Source organism: Mobula birostris, chromosome 23 (genome assembly GCF_030028105.1).
Source record: "Mobula birostris isolate sMobBir1 chromosome 23, sMobBir1.hap1, whole genome shotgun sequence".
Lineage (NCBI taxonomy): Eukaryota > Metazoa > Chordata > Chondrichthyes > Myliobatiformes > Myliobatidae > Mobula > Mobula birostris.
The window spans coordinates 42,683,909-42,701,611 of NC_092392.1; the positions used below are offsets into that span (position 1 = coordinate 42,683,909).

Below are 17,703 nucleotides of genomic sequence, written 5' to 3' on the forward strand. Positions count from 1 at the left end.
TCAAAATACCAGTTTGCAATGATGTTGGTTAAAGTGTTCCTTTTGCTTTATAGAAATAGTATTAACAGAGAAACCAACTACAACCACACCGACCACTATTGGTACACCTGATAAGTGACAGCAATTTATACCTTGTATCAAATTGTCTCTAGAATTGCATTTTCTCCCGATTTGGATTAGCCCTTGACAATCCACAGCACTGTGCAAAAGTCCTAGGCACATATATATACTTGGGTACCTAAGACTTTTGCATAGTACTTTAGTAAATTAATGTATAGCGCTGTACTGCTGCCGCAAAACAAAACAGATTTCATGACATATATGAGAGATGATAAACTGTCCTCAAGTTAGGACAAGAGCGTACATCATCAGAAAACCTGTCTACTTAAAGGGCCAAAGCAGCTTCCACTATCTGCGTGATGATTCAGTAACCGGCAGTATATGTCACGAGGCAGCAGGGGGTTGGGTCAGTGACGTAGTTTTCTCAGGTCCCTTCAGGGGCTGAAACATGGCTGGTGAGAGAGCACTGATTTTCAGTGGAAGGACGCTGCGGTACCTTGAGATATTGTGTTGCGGTGCTCTGGATCTTGAAGGCCGAGCTGTGGTTCAATAATGGAATTATTGGCAGGCAGAACCGTGTTAGCATCTTATTTACTTTACACTGAAGATAAAAAGCTTGATGACGCTTCGCAATTCCCACACCAGTTTTGGTGAATTCCCAAATATAGCCATCCTGACTTTGGAGCAGAAATGGATCAGTCTTAGGGCTAGACCATAAAAGCTTGATGTGGTGTTTTTATTCTCTAGAAATAATAACATCAACAGGGCTGCTATCTACAACTGCAATTAAAAAATACATGGTTGTGTACTTCAAGAGCTGTGATCTGCAGGGATTTAAACCTAGTACTGGAGGCAGGATTAGGCTGCCTGGCTCTTTGACTCACTCCTTAACATAACATGGCAAATAGCCTTATGCCCCTTTTTTTTATATATATTGTTCCACATCTCATTGCTTCTCTGTATCCCAGTCAGGTATAAGGGTCAGGACATTCAAGTGCAGGACTTCAAGTAGTGTTATAAGGAGGCCCTACTCCTGACATACTCTAACCATTATACTGGGCCCTAACTGTCTTTGACAATCAGCTTTACACACTGAGAGTAATATGTAAAAGAAAAAGAAGTTAAATAAAGCCTTCTAAAAACATTTAAAACTAATTGAAGTATTGTCCAAGCAAAATTTTAATCCCAGTTTTCTTTTTTTCCCACCTGCTCCCCATTGAAATCAATATGCAGAGGCAAATTCTTTTCCTTATCTGGAGACCTGGTAATGCACAGAATTGTCCTGTGATTAGGCTAATGTTAAATAGGTGGGTTGCTGGGCCGCTTATTGGGCCTGAAGGGCCTATCATAACTAAAATCTGATCTTTATTTTGCAAATGTGTTTGTGATTGCCATAAAATTTATAACAGCTGTTATGCCCTTGCTTGACAATCTACTGAAGATTGTAAGAAATTCTTTATCAAAGGAAAGCTAATACTTTAAAGTCTATTCTCACTGCAAATGAATGTGCAAATATGGTGATAGAAGTTCCTGCAGTAAATATTTAATTGATAGGATCTTTCATCAACCCTGGATACGTCTGTGCAGGTCAGCCCTGGAAGGATAAGAAAACTGAACATCTTCAATGGGACCTCCTCCCACACTCCACTTTCTGCAGGGATTGCTCCCTCTGTGACTCCCTTGTTCACTTGACCCTCTCCGCTAATTTCCCTCCTGGCACATGTTTCTGCAAGTGACCAAAATGCTACACCTGCCCAATTACCTCCTCCCTTACCGCCATTCAGGCCCCCAAACAGTCCTTTCAGGTGAGGCAACACTTCACCTGCAAATCTGCTGGGGTCATCTACTGTATTCAGTGCTACTGACTTGGCCTCCTCTACACTGGTGAAATCCGTCATAACCTGGGGGCCCGATTTGTCAAGCAATTCCACTTCATCTGCCAAGAGTGGAATTTCTTGGTGGCGAACCACTTTAATTCCCACTCCTGTTCTGACATGTCAGTCCATGGCCTCCTCTTGTGCAACCTCAGGATGGAGGAGCAACACCTCATATTCCGTCTAGGTAGACGCCAATCTACTGGCATAAGCATCGATTTCTCCGTTTGGTAAGTTTTTCCCTCCCCCTTCCCTCTTCCTCTATTCCCTGCTCTGGCCTCTTATTTCTTCTCCTCACCTGCCTTTCACCTCCCCCTGGTGCTCCTCCTTCTTCCCTTTCTCCTCTGTCCACTCTACTCTTCTATCAGATTCCTTCTTCATCAGCCCTTTACCTTTCCCACCCACCTGGCTTCACCTATCATCTTCTAGCTAGTCCTCCTCTCCCCCCCATCACCTTTTTATTTTGGCATTTTCCTCCTTCCTTTCCAGTCCTGAAGAAGGGTCACGGCCTGAAACATCGACTGTTTATCCATCTCCATAGATGCTGCCTGACCTGCTGAGTTCCTCCAACATTTTGCCTGTGTTGCTAAGAAAACTGACACTTGTATACATGCCAGGAATGCTGCCAGCTCCTTGTCTAATGCTAAGGTATATCTGGATGTATGTTAAATGAACCTCACTGTTAGAAGGAGTGTGAATATTACCAGTAACATTCCCACCAGTCAATATTAGCAAAATTAGCAATATTAGCCTGTATACTCGGTCCAGTTGTATTCTTCCCTCAGGGAAACAGTTCAGATGTGCAAATGCTAAGAAAGAAATCTATAAGTGATATTGATGCATTTTTGTGTTTGACTACATGTACCTAAGAACTAAGTATTTAATTAATTTGAATTAATTTCTTTGAGCAGAAACAACCGAGAAATCAACCACTGCGTCTGCAACTACCAGCTACAAATTGGGTAAGTGAGAGGAATTTATACTTTGCAACAGGTTTGTCTCCACATTATTTTTGTCTCTGTGTGTTTATCCTTAAATAGGAACCTAATTATGTTATATCTAAAGTTTATCTTCTGAACTGCCTTTGAAGCCTTCATATAATTGCTACTAATGGAAAGCTTTCAGGAAATTTTGATCCCGGCAAAGTTTGAACCACAATCATTAAATATGAATCATAAAATAACAGCAAGAGGATACATTGATTACTGAAGATTGATCTATTTTAGCTTATTCAAAATTTCTAGACCTTAATTTGTAGTCAGAATCAGCTTTAATATCAGTGGCGTATGTCATGAAATTTGTTGTTCTGCATTGCAATATGTCATGAAGATTGTAACTTACAGTGATAAGTATGTATAAAATTAAAGAAGTGTTGCAAAAAGAGAAAAGAAATAGTGAGATAGTGCTTGTACATTCAATGTCCATTCAGAAATCTGATGGTGGACAGGAAGAAGCTGTTCCTGAATTGTTGGGTGTGTTACTTCAGGCTCCAGTACCACCTCCTTGATGATAGCAATGAGAAGAGGGCATGTCCTGAGTGATGGGGGTCCTTAATGATGGATGTCATCTTCTTAAGGCATCTCTCCTTGAAGATGTCCTGGATGCTGGGGAGGCTAGTGCTCATGATGGAGCTGGCTGAATTTACAAATTTCTGCAGCTTATTTCGATCTTGTCCAGTAGCCCCCCACACACCCCATACCAGATCCATGGTACATCTGTAGAAATTTGATGAAATACCAAAGACACCCGGTTATGGATCTTCAAATGCTTGTTCAAGTATATTTGCAATGCAATGAGGGATAAAGCCTCTCTTAACCTTTCAGGCAGAGAATTCCAGACACATGTTAATCTTTGTTGGGGAAAGGCGATAGGCAGAAGGAGATAACTGATCTCCCAGGGGATAGGGCTGTGGAGACAGAAAGGAGGAGGGCAGGTCAGGAAAGTGATGAGCTTGTAGGGAGAGATGGAGAAGAAAGTTGGGGAGAGGAGGCCCATGGGTTGAAGGGGAGAAACACAGGAAAGACGCTGGGAGAGGATAGAGAATATTTAAGTTTGTGGGGTTTACCAAAATTAGAGAACTGATGTTCATGTCATTGGACTATAATCTCAAAAAATGGAAAATAAGGGCGGCCATTCCTCAAATATTTATCTGGCTTTACCCTGGCAATTGAGGAACCTGTGGACTGATATATCGGAGTGGGATTGGAATGGAGAGCCAAATTGGCTAACACCTGGGATTTCTAGATGGTTGTTGTGAACAGAACACAAGTTATAATTAAATGTTTGTTTTTCCCTGCAATACAGAAACCACGTCACCGGCAGAAGAACTGATTATGACAACATCCACCAACAGCAATATACCTGGTGAGTGAATGCAGTTTTTAACGTTGCACCGTGTGTGGCAAATCAGGAATTGGACACCAATCGACAAATTAATTTACATAAAGCTTCACAACCAAATTCTTGACACATGTCCAAAAAAAGAAGCTCCAAGTGTAAATAAAATGTTCCAGTTATCTGAAATAATTTACTGTTAGTACCGAGGATGTATATCAGTATCAGATAATAAGGGAGGGTAATCCAGTCAATCCATTGACTCTATCATGTGGATTCAATTGTAGATCTCTGACTGTTACTCATTGTTTCTAGTGGTGGTTTAGGCGCCTAACTATTTGTTTTGTTGACCAGGAGAATATCAACATACTTCCCATCCATCCCTCTCACTGCATCTTAAATCGACTGCAGCTCCTCTTCTCTCTTTCCCAGTTAAGGTGAATGGATCTTGACTTGAAATATTAAGCTTTTTCTCTTTCTGCACATGTTCTCTGACCTGCTAAGTTTTTCCAAAATTTTCTGTTCTTTTTTTCAAATTTCTTACTTATAACATCTGTAGATTTTAACAATTTAATTAAACCTGAGGATTGGGAAAAATTCAGATTTCAGCAAAGAAGGATCAGGAAATCGTACAGGAAAGGAAAAGTAGCATGTGAGATTATTTTAGTAGCAGCTTCAACAGATGGTTTTAAAAAAACTTCCTTGATACCTCCAAAAGAAAAGCTTTTTCGGAATCCTTTCAGGTTGAGGTAGGAGATATCATACGGAGACACAAAGAAATGACAAGTAAATTAAAGAAATATTACACATATTTCTTAACAGAACTAAGAACCCAGACTGCATGTTGTGACCTTTATTGCAAGGTTTTCAGTACAACCATAATTATGTCTAGTGGCACCTAAAAAATTTGTGGAGAGGCCCACTTCCCTACCTGAACAAATGTACTGGGGGTAATGTCAACAAAGAATCACCAGGTTCATTTCTGCTATGATTGGGGAGTGGGGCAATTTGTCCCCTGGATAAGACCTGTATGGTCTTGAGTTCAGAAGAATGAGGGATGATTTCAAAGAAACAAACAGAACTCTTATAGGATTTAACACAATTGATAAAACGATGAACCTTCGTATTGGAGGCATTGAGAAACAGAACTGAGGCATCACTACTTCAAAGTAAAGCATTGATTATTCAGAACTGAGGTGGAAAGAAAGGTCACATAAAGGTTGTAAATCTTTAGAATTCTTCCTTCGTAGGTGCTGTAGGTACTCAGTCATTACGTGTACTTAATGCATGTGTCGATAAATTTTTAGTTATGAAGAGATGTGGGTTTAGTGCAAGGAAGTGGTGCTGAAGTTAAAGATATTACCTAATGGTGGAGTGGGGATGAGGTGACAAATGTCCTTCCCCTACTTCTCATTAACACGAGAAATTCTGCAGATGCTGGAAATCCAAAGCAACAGCCGCAAAATGCTGGAGGAACTCAGCAGGTCAGACAGCATCTATAGAAATGAGTAAACAGTCAGCTTTTCAGGCCGAGACTCTTCTTCAGGACTGGAAAGGAATGGGGAAGACACCAGAATGAAAAGGGTGTGGGGTTAGGGGAAGGAGGATAGTTAGAAGGTGATAGATGAAGCCAGGTGGGTTTTGCTTTCAATGCAACATTTCTTCTCTCTTCTATCAGTTACCCTTTCTTCATTGTTTACTCTTAAAGTACATTCTGTATATCCGTTGGTACAGAAGGGGGAAGTTGAAAGGTGAAGTGAGGGGAAGTTACTTGCACAGGTTCCTGAAAAGGGTTACCAGGGGCAGTTGTAGAAGCAGACAGATAGGTGTAGTTTAGGGGGGTGTTATGACACTAGAGGGTGAAGGGAATGGTGGGATATGAACGATACACAGGAGGAGGACATTTAGTATAAATTGGCATCAGGAGTGGCACAAAATCATGGGCTAAGTATCCTACCCACTGCTCTACTGTCCTTGTCTCTCTCTCTGGGTAGAACTTTAACTTACAGGGCAACTTTAACAAACTTTGTTGCTGACATTGTATTTAGTGGGTTTGGATTTGCAATAGGAATTAAACACTGTTGAGATCTGTGTCATTTTGAATGGCTATCAGATTGGAGGCTTCCAGGACTGTTTAGTACTTCAGGATGTGGTGGAACGATTCTTGACTGATGGAGATTGTTGTTAGATGAACGATAGACGTAACGAATTGAACATGGCTGAAATCCAGTGATGCTGTTCAGATATCACATATAGAAAATCTAAATGTCGAGTTGTTCAAATAATGCATTTAGAAGATCTGCTGATTACACCTAAGAATGGAACTTCTTGTCCTATTTTACATCAATCCTTGGGGCTACATCTTTTGCATTGCCTTGCAGGGTTACCTCCAGATTTTTTCTAAAATGTACAAGCCCCTCCCCCATCATCTGTGAGTACAATGTATATCTTCTCATTCAACCCTAGTACATCAAGACCCAACACAATATCCAGCTACTTTGCAGCACTTTTATCCCTAAGCTTTGCTGATTTCCCAGAAAGCCTTCATCAGGGGAACTCCAGGCATTTTGCTGGTCCCTCTCAAAGGAACTTTTGAGCTTTATGCTGTGGAGTTTAGCCTCATCTGGAATGAGCTTCACCCAACATTTAACTCTGCTGATCCATTAGTCTACGACCCAATCACTTGCCACAGAATTGCAGCCAAAATGAGACTACTTAGTAACCAGCACAATGTTGGTCTGCTTGTTTCAGTCTTGTTTACACAAGAACTCTGTGTTCTAACTCATTTTTCAGACAGCAGCAGACTAAAACTTTCACTGATATGACCAGATATTCCTTTCTAATAGTATGTTTTAGTAATAATCTAGTACAGAATACTATGTTGCAAATGCCAGGCAATTAGTTGAGAATTATATTTCTCAGTCTGGTTCACGTGCATTTGTTACCTGTTGGCTGATTGCTCAGTGATGTCCATGAGTTGCCAAAAACAATATTCACGATATGTATCTGTAGAAAGTTATGTCCAAATAATAAGGGTTATTCTTCTGCTTATTTTGATTAAAAAGCATATTCTCAGCTTTGAAAATGGTTGTCATTTACTGCTGAGGCAGTGGACCCCGATAGTGAGCAAGTCGATGTGGTCAGTAGCGTCAGGAGTGGAGCCATGGCGACCCGCCTTCAAAGACAAGGTCCAGAGTGTCTGCAGTTTGGGAGCCACACATTTTCACAGCAAAGGCACAATTAACCAGGTTATCACAACATTACAGAGGCTGATTATGGGTGGTCAAGTGTCTGTGTTGTTGGGAGCAGAAAACTTCATCTGGAAGAGGTGTGTGGGACCTGGCTTTGAACAGCTTCATGGGGAGGGGTTAGGTGACTGTAGTCCTTTTTAGACCCAATGATATCATGATGCCATAGGCCTGTACAAATGAGCTTTGAAATTAGCATCATGAGAGAAAAGGCACCTTCGGAAGAAAGGCAAGTAGCTTAATGTCATCTCATTACAGCGCTGTCCTGGAAAGCTTAGTGGTCACAACAGCTCCTAGTGCTGGTTCCTCCAATGTATGTCTTCCCTTGTAATCCTCCAAAAGATGGTTTTGCACAGGAAATAATGAACAGCATTTGTGTGTGTTGCACAGGAAATGATGTAACATGGAGACAATACCAGACCCACAAGTGCAGTCCATAACAGGAAGTGTCCCCTGTTGTGAACCAGCAGCTATCATTACCGTAGGAATGCATCAGCACTTATAACATGGATTTCACTGGGAAATGTGGTTGCTTAAGGGAAAACTGAGATACAGGTAGTTTTCTGGAAACACAACTCCTCCCTAATGCTGGGATTACTTGTAATTCCCCAGGGCAATCTCACTTACAACGCACTAGGCACCAACTGCTGCATCCACAATGCAACTCCATTTTCAGAAGTGCAGGCTGAACAGAATAGCTCACTTGGGCTGGCGCAGTCTCATCTTGGCAGTTGTATAACAGGAGAATTCTGGATACTATGATCATGATCAGTAAAAGGTAGCATGTCATTTGGGTCTGCTGTTGGGTCTGGGAGGTTTAGCCCTTGGGAACATTGGGTGTCGACAAAAATAACTGCAGCGCTGGTGACACCTACACCCTGAAAATGAAAAGTTGAACCGAGAGACATGGTGTGCATTAGAACTATCTGAGACATCTTATCTGATATATAGAAACAACCTCAACTACTGAGGCGCTGTCTTTCTCAGATATGCCTTTCTAATAATTGCTTCAAAGATGATTGCAACTGTGAGCTTTCTGTTGTAAATCATAGACTACTTTTAAAGGGTTGTATTTCTGGGGCTGTTTTAAACAAGAAAGCACAAAGCAGGAAAGTGAATCCAGTTAATGGAATACAGTATTTAGGAATGTGTATGGTGAGCACAAACAGTCTCATGATTAGAGAGGCTGCAGAGACTGCAGATGCTGGACTCCGGGGGCAACAACCTCCTGAAGAAACTCTGCAGTTGAGTGGAGTCTGGGGGAGGAAAGGAGCTGTTGATGTTTCAGTTCAAAACACTGAAACCTGAGCCTGGATGCAGAATTTCAACCTGAATCATCAGTAAGTCTTCTCCTCCACAGATACTGCTCAACCTGCTGAGTTTCTCCAGCAGATTGCTTGTTGCTCATGATGACGTGCTTCCAGAACGTGAAGTGAGAAGGTGTACTGCTTAGAATTTGCTTCCACAGAACACTTTAGAGGTCAAATCACTGAATATATTTAATAGAACAGACAGACTTCTTGTCTCAAAAGTGTCCAGAGGGAATGGGGAGACCAGCCCTTATCATGTTGAATGGTAGAGCAGACACAAAGGGCTGAAAGGCCTATGCCCACTCTTATTTCCCACGTTTCCAGGTGATACAGACGATGATTTCTTTCTGCTTGGAAATGTGGACTTCTTCCTCTCTGGTAAATGGCAGATGGAATTTAATGCATAGAAGTGTGAGGTGTTGCACTTACAAAGGTCAAGTGAGTGTAAGACTTACGCAGGGGACAGTAGGTCACTGAGGAGTACAGCAGAAAAGGGGGATCTGGGAATCCAGTTATATAATTCCTTGAAAATGGCATCACAGTTTTATGGGGTTGTAAAGAGGGGCTTAGACATATTGGCCTTCATAAATCAAAGTATTGAGTACAGTAGATGGAACATTATGCTGAAGTTGTATAAGATGTTGGTGAGGCCTAATTTGGAGTATCATATGCAGTTCTGGTCACTCACCTGTAGGAAAGATATCAGTAAGACTGAACGTGTATGAAGAAAATTTACAAGGTTGTTGCCTGGACTGAAGCTCCTAAGTTATAGAGAAAGGTTGACCAGGTAAGGACTTTATTCTCTGGAGTGTAGGATAATGAGGAGAGGTTTAATTAAGTTAAAGTTAAAGTCTGTCCCGAGCCTTGTGGCCCATCAGGCCGGTGTTTTTGCCGGTTTGTGTGGTGTGAAGCGACTGAGCGTTCGAGACTCCCCCGCCTCCCCCCCAGATAAGATGCCAGTCTATCACAAGGTTAACCCCCAGCATTTGCCAGTACCCATTTTCAGCTGGGTGGACTGGAGCAGTGTGTGGTTAAGTACCTTGATCAAAGACACAACACATTGCCTTGGCCGAGACTCGAATCTACGACCTTCAGATCGTGATCCCAATCCCTAACCACTTGGCCATGTGCCACACGAGAGATTTAATAGAGGTATACAAAATTGGATGACATAGATTGGGTAAATGCAAGCAGGTGTTTAACACTGAGGTTGAGTGAGATTAGATCTCGTTTCTACCCATTTCTACCTCCTACCCAAGATCCACAACCTGCCTGTCCAGGTAGACCCATTGTTTCTGCTTGTTCCTGCCCCACCAAACGTAAATCTGCATAGCTAGACTCTGTTTTGTCCACCCTGGTTCAGGCCCTTACTACCTACATCCATGATACTTCACACACTCTGGATCTTTTCAATGACTTCAAGTTCCCTGGCCCCAGTTGTTTCATTTCCACCGTGGATAGCCACTCCTTATACACCTCATCCCCTATTGGGTGGGCCTTAAGGCTCTCCACTTCTTTCTTGACAACAGACCCATGCTGCTCCCCTCCACCACCGTTATCCTCTGCCTGGCAGAACTGGTCCTCACTCCTTTGGCTCCTCCCATTTCCTTCAAACCAAAGGTTTAACCATGGGCACTTGCATAGGTCCCAGCTGTGCCTTCCTTTTTGTTGGCTACGTGGAACAGTCTATGTTCCAAGCCTATGCTGCTATCACTCCCCGAATTTTCCTACTCTACATCAATAGGTGCATTGCTTCCTCTTCCTATAGTCATAGTCATACTTTATTAATCCCGGGGGAAATTGGTTTTTGTTACAGTTGCTCCATAAATAATAAATAGTAATAGAACCATAATTAGTTAAATAGTAATATGTAAATTACGCCAGTAAATTATGAAATAAGTCCAGGACCAGCCTATTGGCTCAGGATGTCTGACCCTCCAGGGGAGGAGTTGTAAAGTTTGATGGCCACAAGCAGGAATGACTTCCTATGACGCTCTGTGCTGCATCTTGGTGGAATGAGTCTCTGGCTGAATGTACTTCTGTGCCCACCCAGTACATTATGTAGTGGATGGGAGACATTGACCAAGATGGCATGCAACTTAGGACAGCATCCTCTTTTCAGACACCACCGTGAGAGAGTCCAGTTCCATCCTCACAACATCACTGGCCTTACGAATGAGTTTGTTGATTCTGTTGGTGTCTGCCACCTTCAGTGTGCTGCCCCAGCACACAACAGCAAACATGATAGCACTGGCCACCACAGACTCGTAGAACATCCTCAGCATCGTTCGGCAGATGTTAAAGGACCTCAGTTTCCTCAGGAAATAGAGACGGCTCTGACCCTTCTTGTAGACAGCCTCAGTGTTCTTTGACCAGTCCAGTTTATTGTCAATTTGTATCCCCAGGTATTTGTAATCCTTCACCACGTCCACACTGACCCCCTGAATGGAAACAGGGGTCACCGGTACCTTAGCTCTCCTCAGGTCTACCACCAGCTCCTTAGTCTTTTTCACATTAAGCTGCACCCATGCTGAGATCGTCAACTTCATCAACTTTGCCTTCAGCTTCTGCTTTGCCCTCAAATGTACCTGGTCCATTTCTGATACCTCCCTCCCCTTTCTTGATCTCTCTGTCTCTTTCTCTGGAGACAGCTTATCTACTGATATCTTTTATAAAACTGCTGATTCTCACAGCTACCTGGACTGTACCTCTTCCCACTCTCTCAGTTTCTCCATCTTCATCTCATCTTCTCTCAGGATGAGGCTTTCCATTCCAGAACTAATGAGATGTCCTTCCTCTTCAAAGAAAGGAGCTTTCCTTCCTCCACTAACAACGCTGCCGTCACTCACACCTCTTCCATTTTGCACATGTTTTCCCTCACCCAATCCTCCCACCACCCCTGCAGGGATAGGGTTCCTCATCCTCAACTACCACCCCACCATCCTCCGCGTCCAGCACGTAATTCTCCACAACTATCGCCATCTCTATGGGATCCCATCACCAAGCACATCTTTCATTCTTGTCCTTTCATCGGTCCCCACTGATCTCCCTCCTGGTACTTATCCTTGCAAACGGAACAAGTGCCATAGCTGCCCCTACACCTCCTCTCTCACTACCATTCAGGACCTCAAACATTTCTTCCAGGTGAGGTGGCACTCCATCTATGATTCAGTTGCGGTCATATACTGTATCCAGTGCTCCCTATGTGGCCTCCTGTATATCGGTGAGATCCGACATAGATTGGGAGATTGCTCTGCTGATCGCTTACACTCCGCCCACCAGAAAAAGCGGGATCTCCCTGTAGCCACCCATTTTAATTCTACTTCCCACTCACATTCCGACATATCACCCTATGACCTCCTCTACTGCTGCATTGAGGCCGCATTCAAGTTGCGGGAGCAACACCTATACTCTGTCTGAGTAGCCTCCGTATGAATATTGATTTCTTGAATTTCCAGTAATTGCCCCCTCCCCACCTTTATCATTCCCCATTTCCATTTCCCCCTCTCACCTTATCTCCCTACCTGCCCACCACCTCCCTCTGGTGCTCCTTCCCCATCCCTTTCTTCCATGGTCTTCTACCCTCTCCTATCAGAATCCCCCTTCTCCAGCCCCTTATCTCTTTCACCAGTCAGATTCCCAGCCCTGCACTTCACCTCTCCCACTTTCCTAGCTTCATCTATCACATACCACCTTGTACTTCTTCCTTCCCTACCCTTCCCACCTTCTTGTTCTAACGTCTGATCTGTTTTTTTTTCCCCAGTCCTGATGAAGGGTCTTAGTTCTGGCCTGTTGAGTTCCTCCGGCATTCTGTGTGTGTTGCTAGGACTAGGGGTCATGGGTTATGTCAAAGGTGAAATGCTTAAGGGGAACATAAAGAGGAACTTCTTCACTCAGAGGGTGGTGTGAGTGTGCAATGAGCTGCCAGTGGAAGTGGTGGATCCAGGTTTATTTCCAACATTTGAGAGAAGTTTGGGTAAGTACATGGATGGGAGGTTTATGGAGGGCTCTGGGACAGGAGGTATCAATGGGACTAGGCAGAATAATAGCTCAGCATGAACTAGATGGGCCGAAGTGTTCCATGACTCTCTGTAGCTGAAATGTAAGCCTTTGAATGATGCGAACTCATAGGATCTCACCATCTCCTATTTTTTTTGCTCTTTGGAAACAACTCCACAAATAGAAATATTGGCCACACATTATCTACCACCACCCACATAGCAGGTACATAATAGTGGGCTTCTAACTCTTACACGTTCAGCCTCCAAGGGTGCCTGATTTATTACTACTTTCAATGAGCAGGTAATAAAATATGGCTATGATTCTGTGTCAGATTATTCTCTGTAATTGATTGCTTTGGAAAGAATGATATCATTAGAGCAAAGTGGAAGTTAAAGGGCTGTATTTAGGAATTCTCATTGCTACCATGACATTGAATGGAATGGGATGCAAGTTGGGAATTGAATGGGAGTGCAGCAAGTTTTAAAATGCCCATTTATTCCAATGAACAAGTTTCCCATATGATCCTTCAATACACAAAGCTCTGAACGAGTATTGCGTCCTCAAGAAATTTCAGTCTATATTAGGAAACTGTAGGATGTGAGGTTCGTTGTACTATTTTAAAAGTGTGATAAAATTGGGTATTGATTCTGACTGAAACTGAATGTTGGCAGGTGAATGCCAGGGATGTGGTGAAATGAGCAACACCTCAAGCTGGCAGTGCATTTTGTACAATATCACTCAATTCTAACCCTCTGTCTCGACTGATACCCTCATTGATGCTCCAGCTGAACTTGGCTATTCCATTAGACACTTGGTTGACCACACTTGTTGCTTCGCCTGCAGTATTGTGATTATCCAGAATTCTCCTGCTTGGTTTTCTAAATTACATAAGGTGACAGCGTGAAGATGTCCTGGATCCTACGAAGGCTAGTGTCCATGATGGAGCTGTCTATGTTTATAAATCTCTGTAGTTTATTCTGCTCCTGTGCAGTCTCTCCTCCCCACTCCCCATTACCAGATGCTGCTACAACCAGTTAGAATGCTTTCCATGGTACATCTGCAGAAATTTGCCAGTGTCATTGGTGACATACCAGATCTCCCCAAATTCCCAAAGAAATATAGCTGCTGTTGTGCCTTCTTTGTAGCTGCATCAATATGATACCCAGGAACTTGAAATTTCTTACTCTCTACACTTCTGGTCCCTCTATGAGGACTGGTATGTGTTCCCTCATCTTACCCTTTTGGAAGTCCACAATTAGTTCTTTGGCCACTATATGAGTACAACCATCAATTTATTTGTCATTTTAAGCGTGGCTAGATATAGCAGGAAAAATAAATCAATAAAATAATACAAACTCTTGGAACCTCCAGCAAGAAGTGTTAGAGTATTCATTATATTCTGCAATGCAGAATTGACTTCACCATCAGAGATGCTGACAGTAGCCATATCCACTACCAGCTACATAGCAGCCAAAGACTGCCATTTATACTTGCACTAAGTTGGTTTCCAAAAATGTTTATTTGTTCTGTTCACTCTGTATGGAACAAGTAACAAATTGGAACTTTAACAATTAAATCTCAACTTTATTCCATTTGGTTTTGCATTCATAGGCATCATCTTGTATCTTCTTAAATAGGTTTCAGAAAATGACTTTCCTCTTACCTCATTATTTGGAACAATTAATACAAATTTATCAGCAAACGAACAATTGCTTGCAATACATGTTAATTTCCACCACTAAGTACCTGATACCTGCCCTGAAGATTTGAAGTTTTCAGGCATTAATCGGATTATTTCTGAATAGCCGGTATCCTGTGCAAGCATGGGGAGATGAATCTTGAGCAGTGCTAGATCTCTGTGGGATTTGTGGAGCACTTGGTTGTTTGAACTCTTATCACCAGAGACCATTGGTCATTGAATGCTGGGGTGCAGTGAACTGGGCTGTGCCAAAGTTAAGAATTGACTTTGGACTACCCTTCCGACGTCAGTATGTACATGCGGTTTGACTGTACATCCACACCAAAGCCCTTTGCCCTTTACATCTCTCCTGCCATGGATACCCATGAGACTACAGATGCTAGAATCTGGAGCAAGAAACAAAATATTGTACAGAATCTGGAGCAAGCAACAAAATATTGTACAGCATCTGACCCACTGAGATCCTCCAGCATCTTGTTTGCTACCTCTCCTGACATGCTTCCCTGCATTTCACTCTTCTGGGATCTCTAAACACTCCAAACATTCTTCAGCCATTATGTTGACCACACCTCTTTCTAAAATAAACCTATAACTTCCCTCTTTGATAGTTTGACCTAGTCCTGACATTCCCCTCCAACTGCACCCCATCCCTCCCATTGCACCTCTAAGTTCAGCCTTCCCCAAGGAACCACTCCTGTACTTTAACTCATGTTAGTGCCAAACTGTTGATAATATTCTTAACTACCCATGTTAATCATTATTGTTAGCGGTTCTATCTGGGCAGTTCAGAAAATTACCAAGAGTGCCACAGAGGGAAGCTGCTAGATTGTTCACATCTGAAAATGCAGCAGAAGAGGCCAGAACTGAAAATAGTGCATGGGGAGATGGATTGGATTAGAATAACAAACTGAAAAATGAAGGAACGTGCAATGACAGGAGAATGGGATCCAAGAACAGCAAGGAAAGTGCTGGGCTTGAGGCAATGTAACAACTTAATTAAACCGCTGATCATTAACTTATTAGACCAGAACTTACTGTCATCAGTAAACTGCCTATACATCCAGTTGGCTCAGGTAAATGGGACAGTAACAACCTGCAAGGTTAAGCCAGCTGTACTTGTAATGGAAAAGTGCAAAGTAGGTAGAGTGTGTGCGTGTGTATGTATGCTTGGAGAGACAGGACAATTAAATGTGATATCTCCCAAAAATAATCTAAAACCCACTGTCAGCTAGCTAAACACTTTCTCCGGAATATCAAAAGAATAATTATTTCTGTGTATTAAATACATAAAAGACATTTTAAAAGAAAGAAGTACTATCTTAAAATATTGAAACTAATAAGAATTTCAAAATATATACTGTATATTCAAATATATATTTGAATATATATTGTGGCTCAGAAGGGTAGGGAAAGGAAGAGGATGGCAGCAGTGACAGGGGACTCTATAGTTAGGGGATCAGACAGGCGATTGTGTGGATGCAGGAAAGAAGCGCAGATGGCAGTTTGCCTCCCAGGTGCCAGGTGCCAGATGTTTCTGATCATGTCCACAATATCCTGAAGTGGGAAGGAGAACATCCCGAGGTTGTGGTACATATTGATACCAATGATATAGGTAGGAAAAGGGAGGAGGTCCTGATAGCAGACTACGGGGAGTTAGGAAGGAAGTTGAGAAGCAGGGCCTCAAAGGTAATCTTCTTGGGATTACTGCCTGTGCCATGTGACAGTGAGTGTAGGAATAGAGTGAGGTGGAGGATAAATGCATGGCTGAGGGATTGGAGCAGGGGGCAGGGATTTAGATTTCTGGATCATTGGGACCTCTTTTGGGGCAGGACTGACCTGTACAAAAAGGACGGGTTGCATTTGAATCCCAGGGGGACCAATATCCTGTTGGAGAGGTTTGCTAAGGCTGTTGGGGAGAGTTTAAACTAGAATTGCTGGGGGGTGGGAATCGAACTGAAGAGATGGTGGAAGAGGCGGTTGGTTCACAAACAGAGAAAGCTTGGAGACAGTGCGAGAGAGAGGATAGGCAGGTTGATAGAGAAGAGACGTGCTCAGACCGATGGTTTGAGATGTGTCAATTTTAATGCAAGGAGTATTATGAACAACACGGGTGAGCTTAGAGCATGGATCAGTACTTGGTGCTATAATGTTGTGGCCATTACAGAGACTTGGATGACAGGCCAAATGGCCTGCTTTTACTGCTGGTCCTTTCAATCTTTCGCTCAACACAATACTGATTTCACTCCCCAATCTCATCCTTTTTTTCTTCCTTGTTTATTATTACAGTACATGCTTCTCTGGATGATATTTTTAAGCTTCTGGGGCAACTTATATAAAAGCTTTTTTTTGCCGTCATTATAGAAAATGAGTTGGGATGCAAGTGAATTTGACATTTTGTTCATTCACTGACAATAATTATTTCTGCATTATATACATTAAAAATCTGTTTGAAAGCCCAAATCCTGTTTTAAATTTACCTTAAGCATTAAGAATTTTGAAAGTAAATATTTCAAATATAAGAACTTTTATTTCTAGAATAAAGAGAAACCAGAAAACCTGTTTTTTTTGTAGATTTTTCTCAAAAAATTTAATTATGTAATTGATTATACAGAACAGAATTATGTGTTCAAGCATTTTATAGATTTGTAAGATAGCCATGGTCACAGTTTAAGCAGTGTAAACAGAGTAAGTCTTTCTCTTCTATAGAAACAATGTTGCCTCCAGAGACACCAACAACAACTTCATCAACCACCAGCCGCATCCCAGGTAAGCAATACATTACACCAGGTATGTCTCCTAATGAGCACTGGACTCTAACTCCACATGGTCCATCATCGATTATTCAACTGGAATAGATGTCAGCTTTTTTTTTTAACATTGAAGCATTTTCTACTTTATGCAGTGTGTAACCCACTGAATGTAATGGAGGAATCTCAACCCCTTTATTTATCCAGTTTTTACTGCTTACTTAGATGGAATGTGATATGGTATAGAAAGTACAGATAAAAATAAAGAAATTCTGGAAACTCTAAGGTTCTTCAACCTGAAGCATTATCTCAACCTGCAGCCTAATCTGTCGAGTATTTTCAACATTTTCTGTTTTTTAAAAAAAATTTCTGACATTTGCAGCTTTTATGTTTTGTATTTTGAACAATAGATTGATAGCCATAGAATGC

The 17,703-nt window shown here is 42.1% G+C and overlaps 1 protein-coding gene across 1 annotated transcript in view; it reads left to right on the top strand.

Annotated features, from left to right (window-relative positions):
- The window catches only part of LOC140187005 (mucin-6-like), a 165,739-nt gene that overhangs the window by 115,405 nt on the left and 32,631 nt on the right, over positions 1–17,703 (top strand). The window contains exons 27-29 of the mRNA XM_072241866.1: positions 2,846–2,896; positions 4,239–4,298; positions 17,234–17,293. Coding sequence (XP_072097967.1) covers positions 2,846–2,896; positions 4,239–4,298; positions 17,234–17,293 — 171 coding nt within the window. The remainder of the gene's footprint in view (positions 1–2,845; positions 2,897–4,238; positions 4,299–17,233; positions 17,294–17,703) is intronic.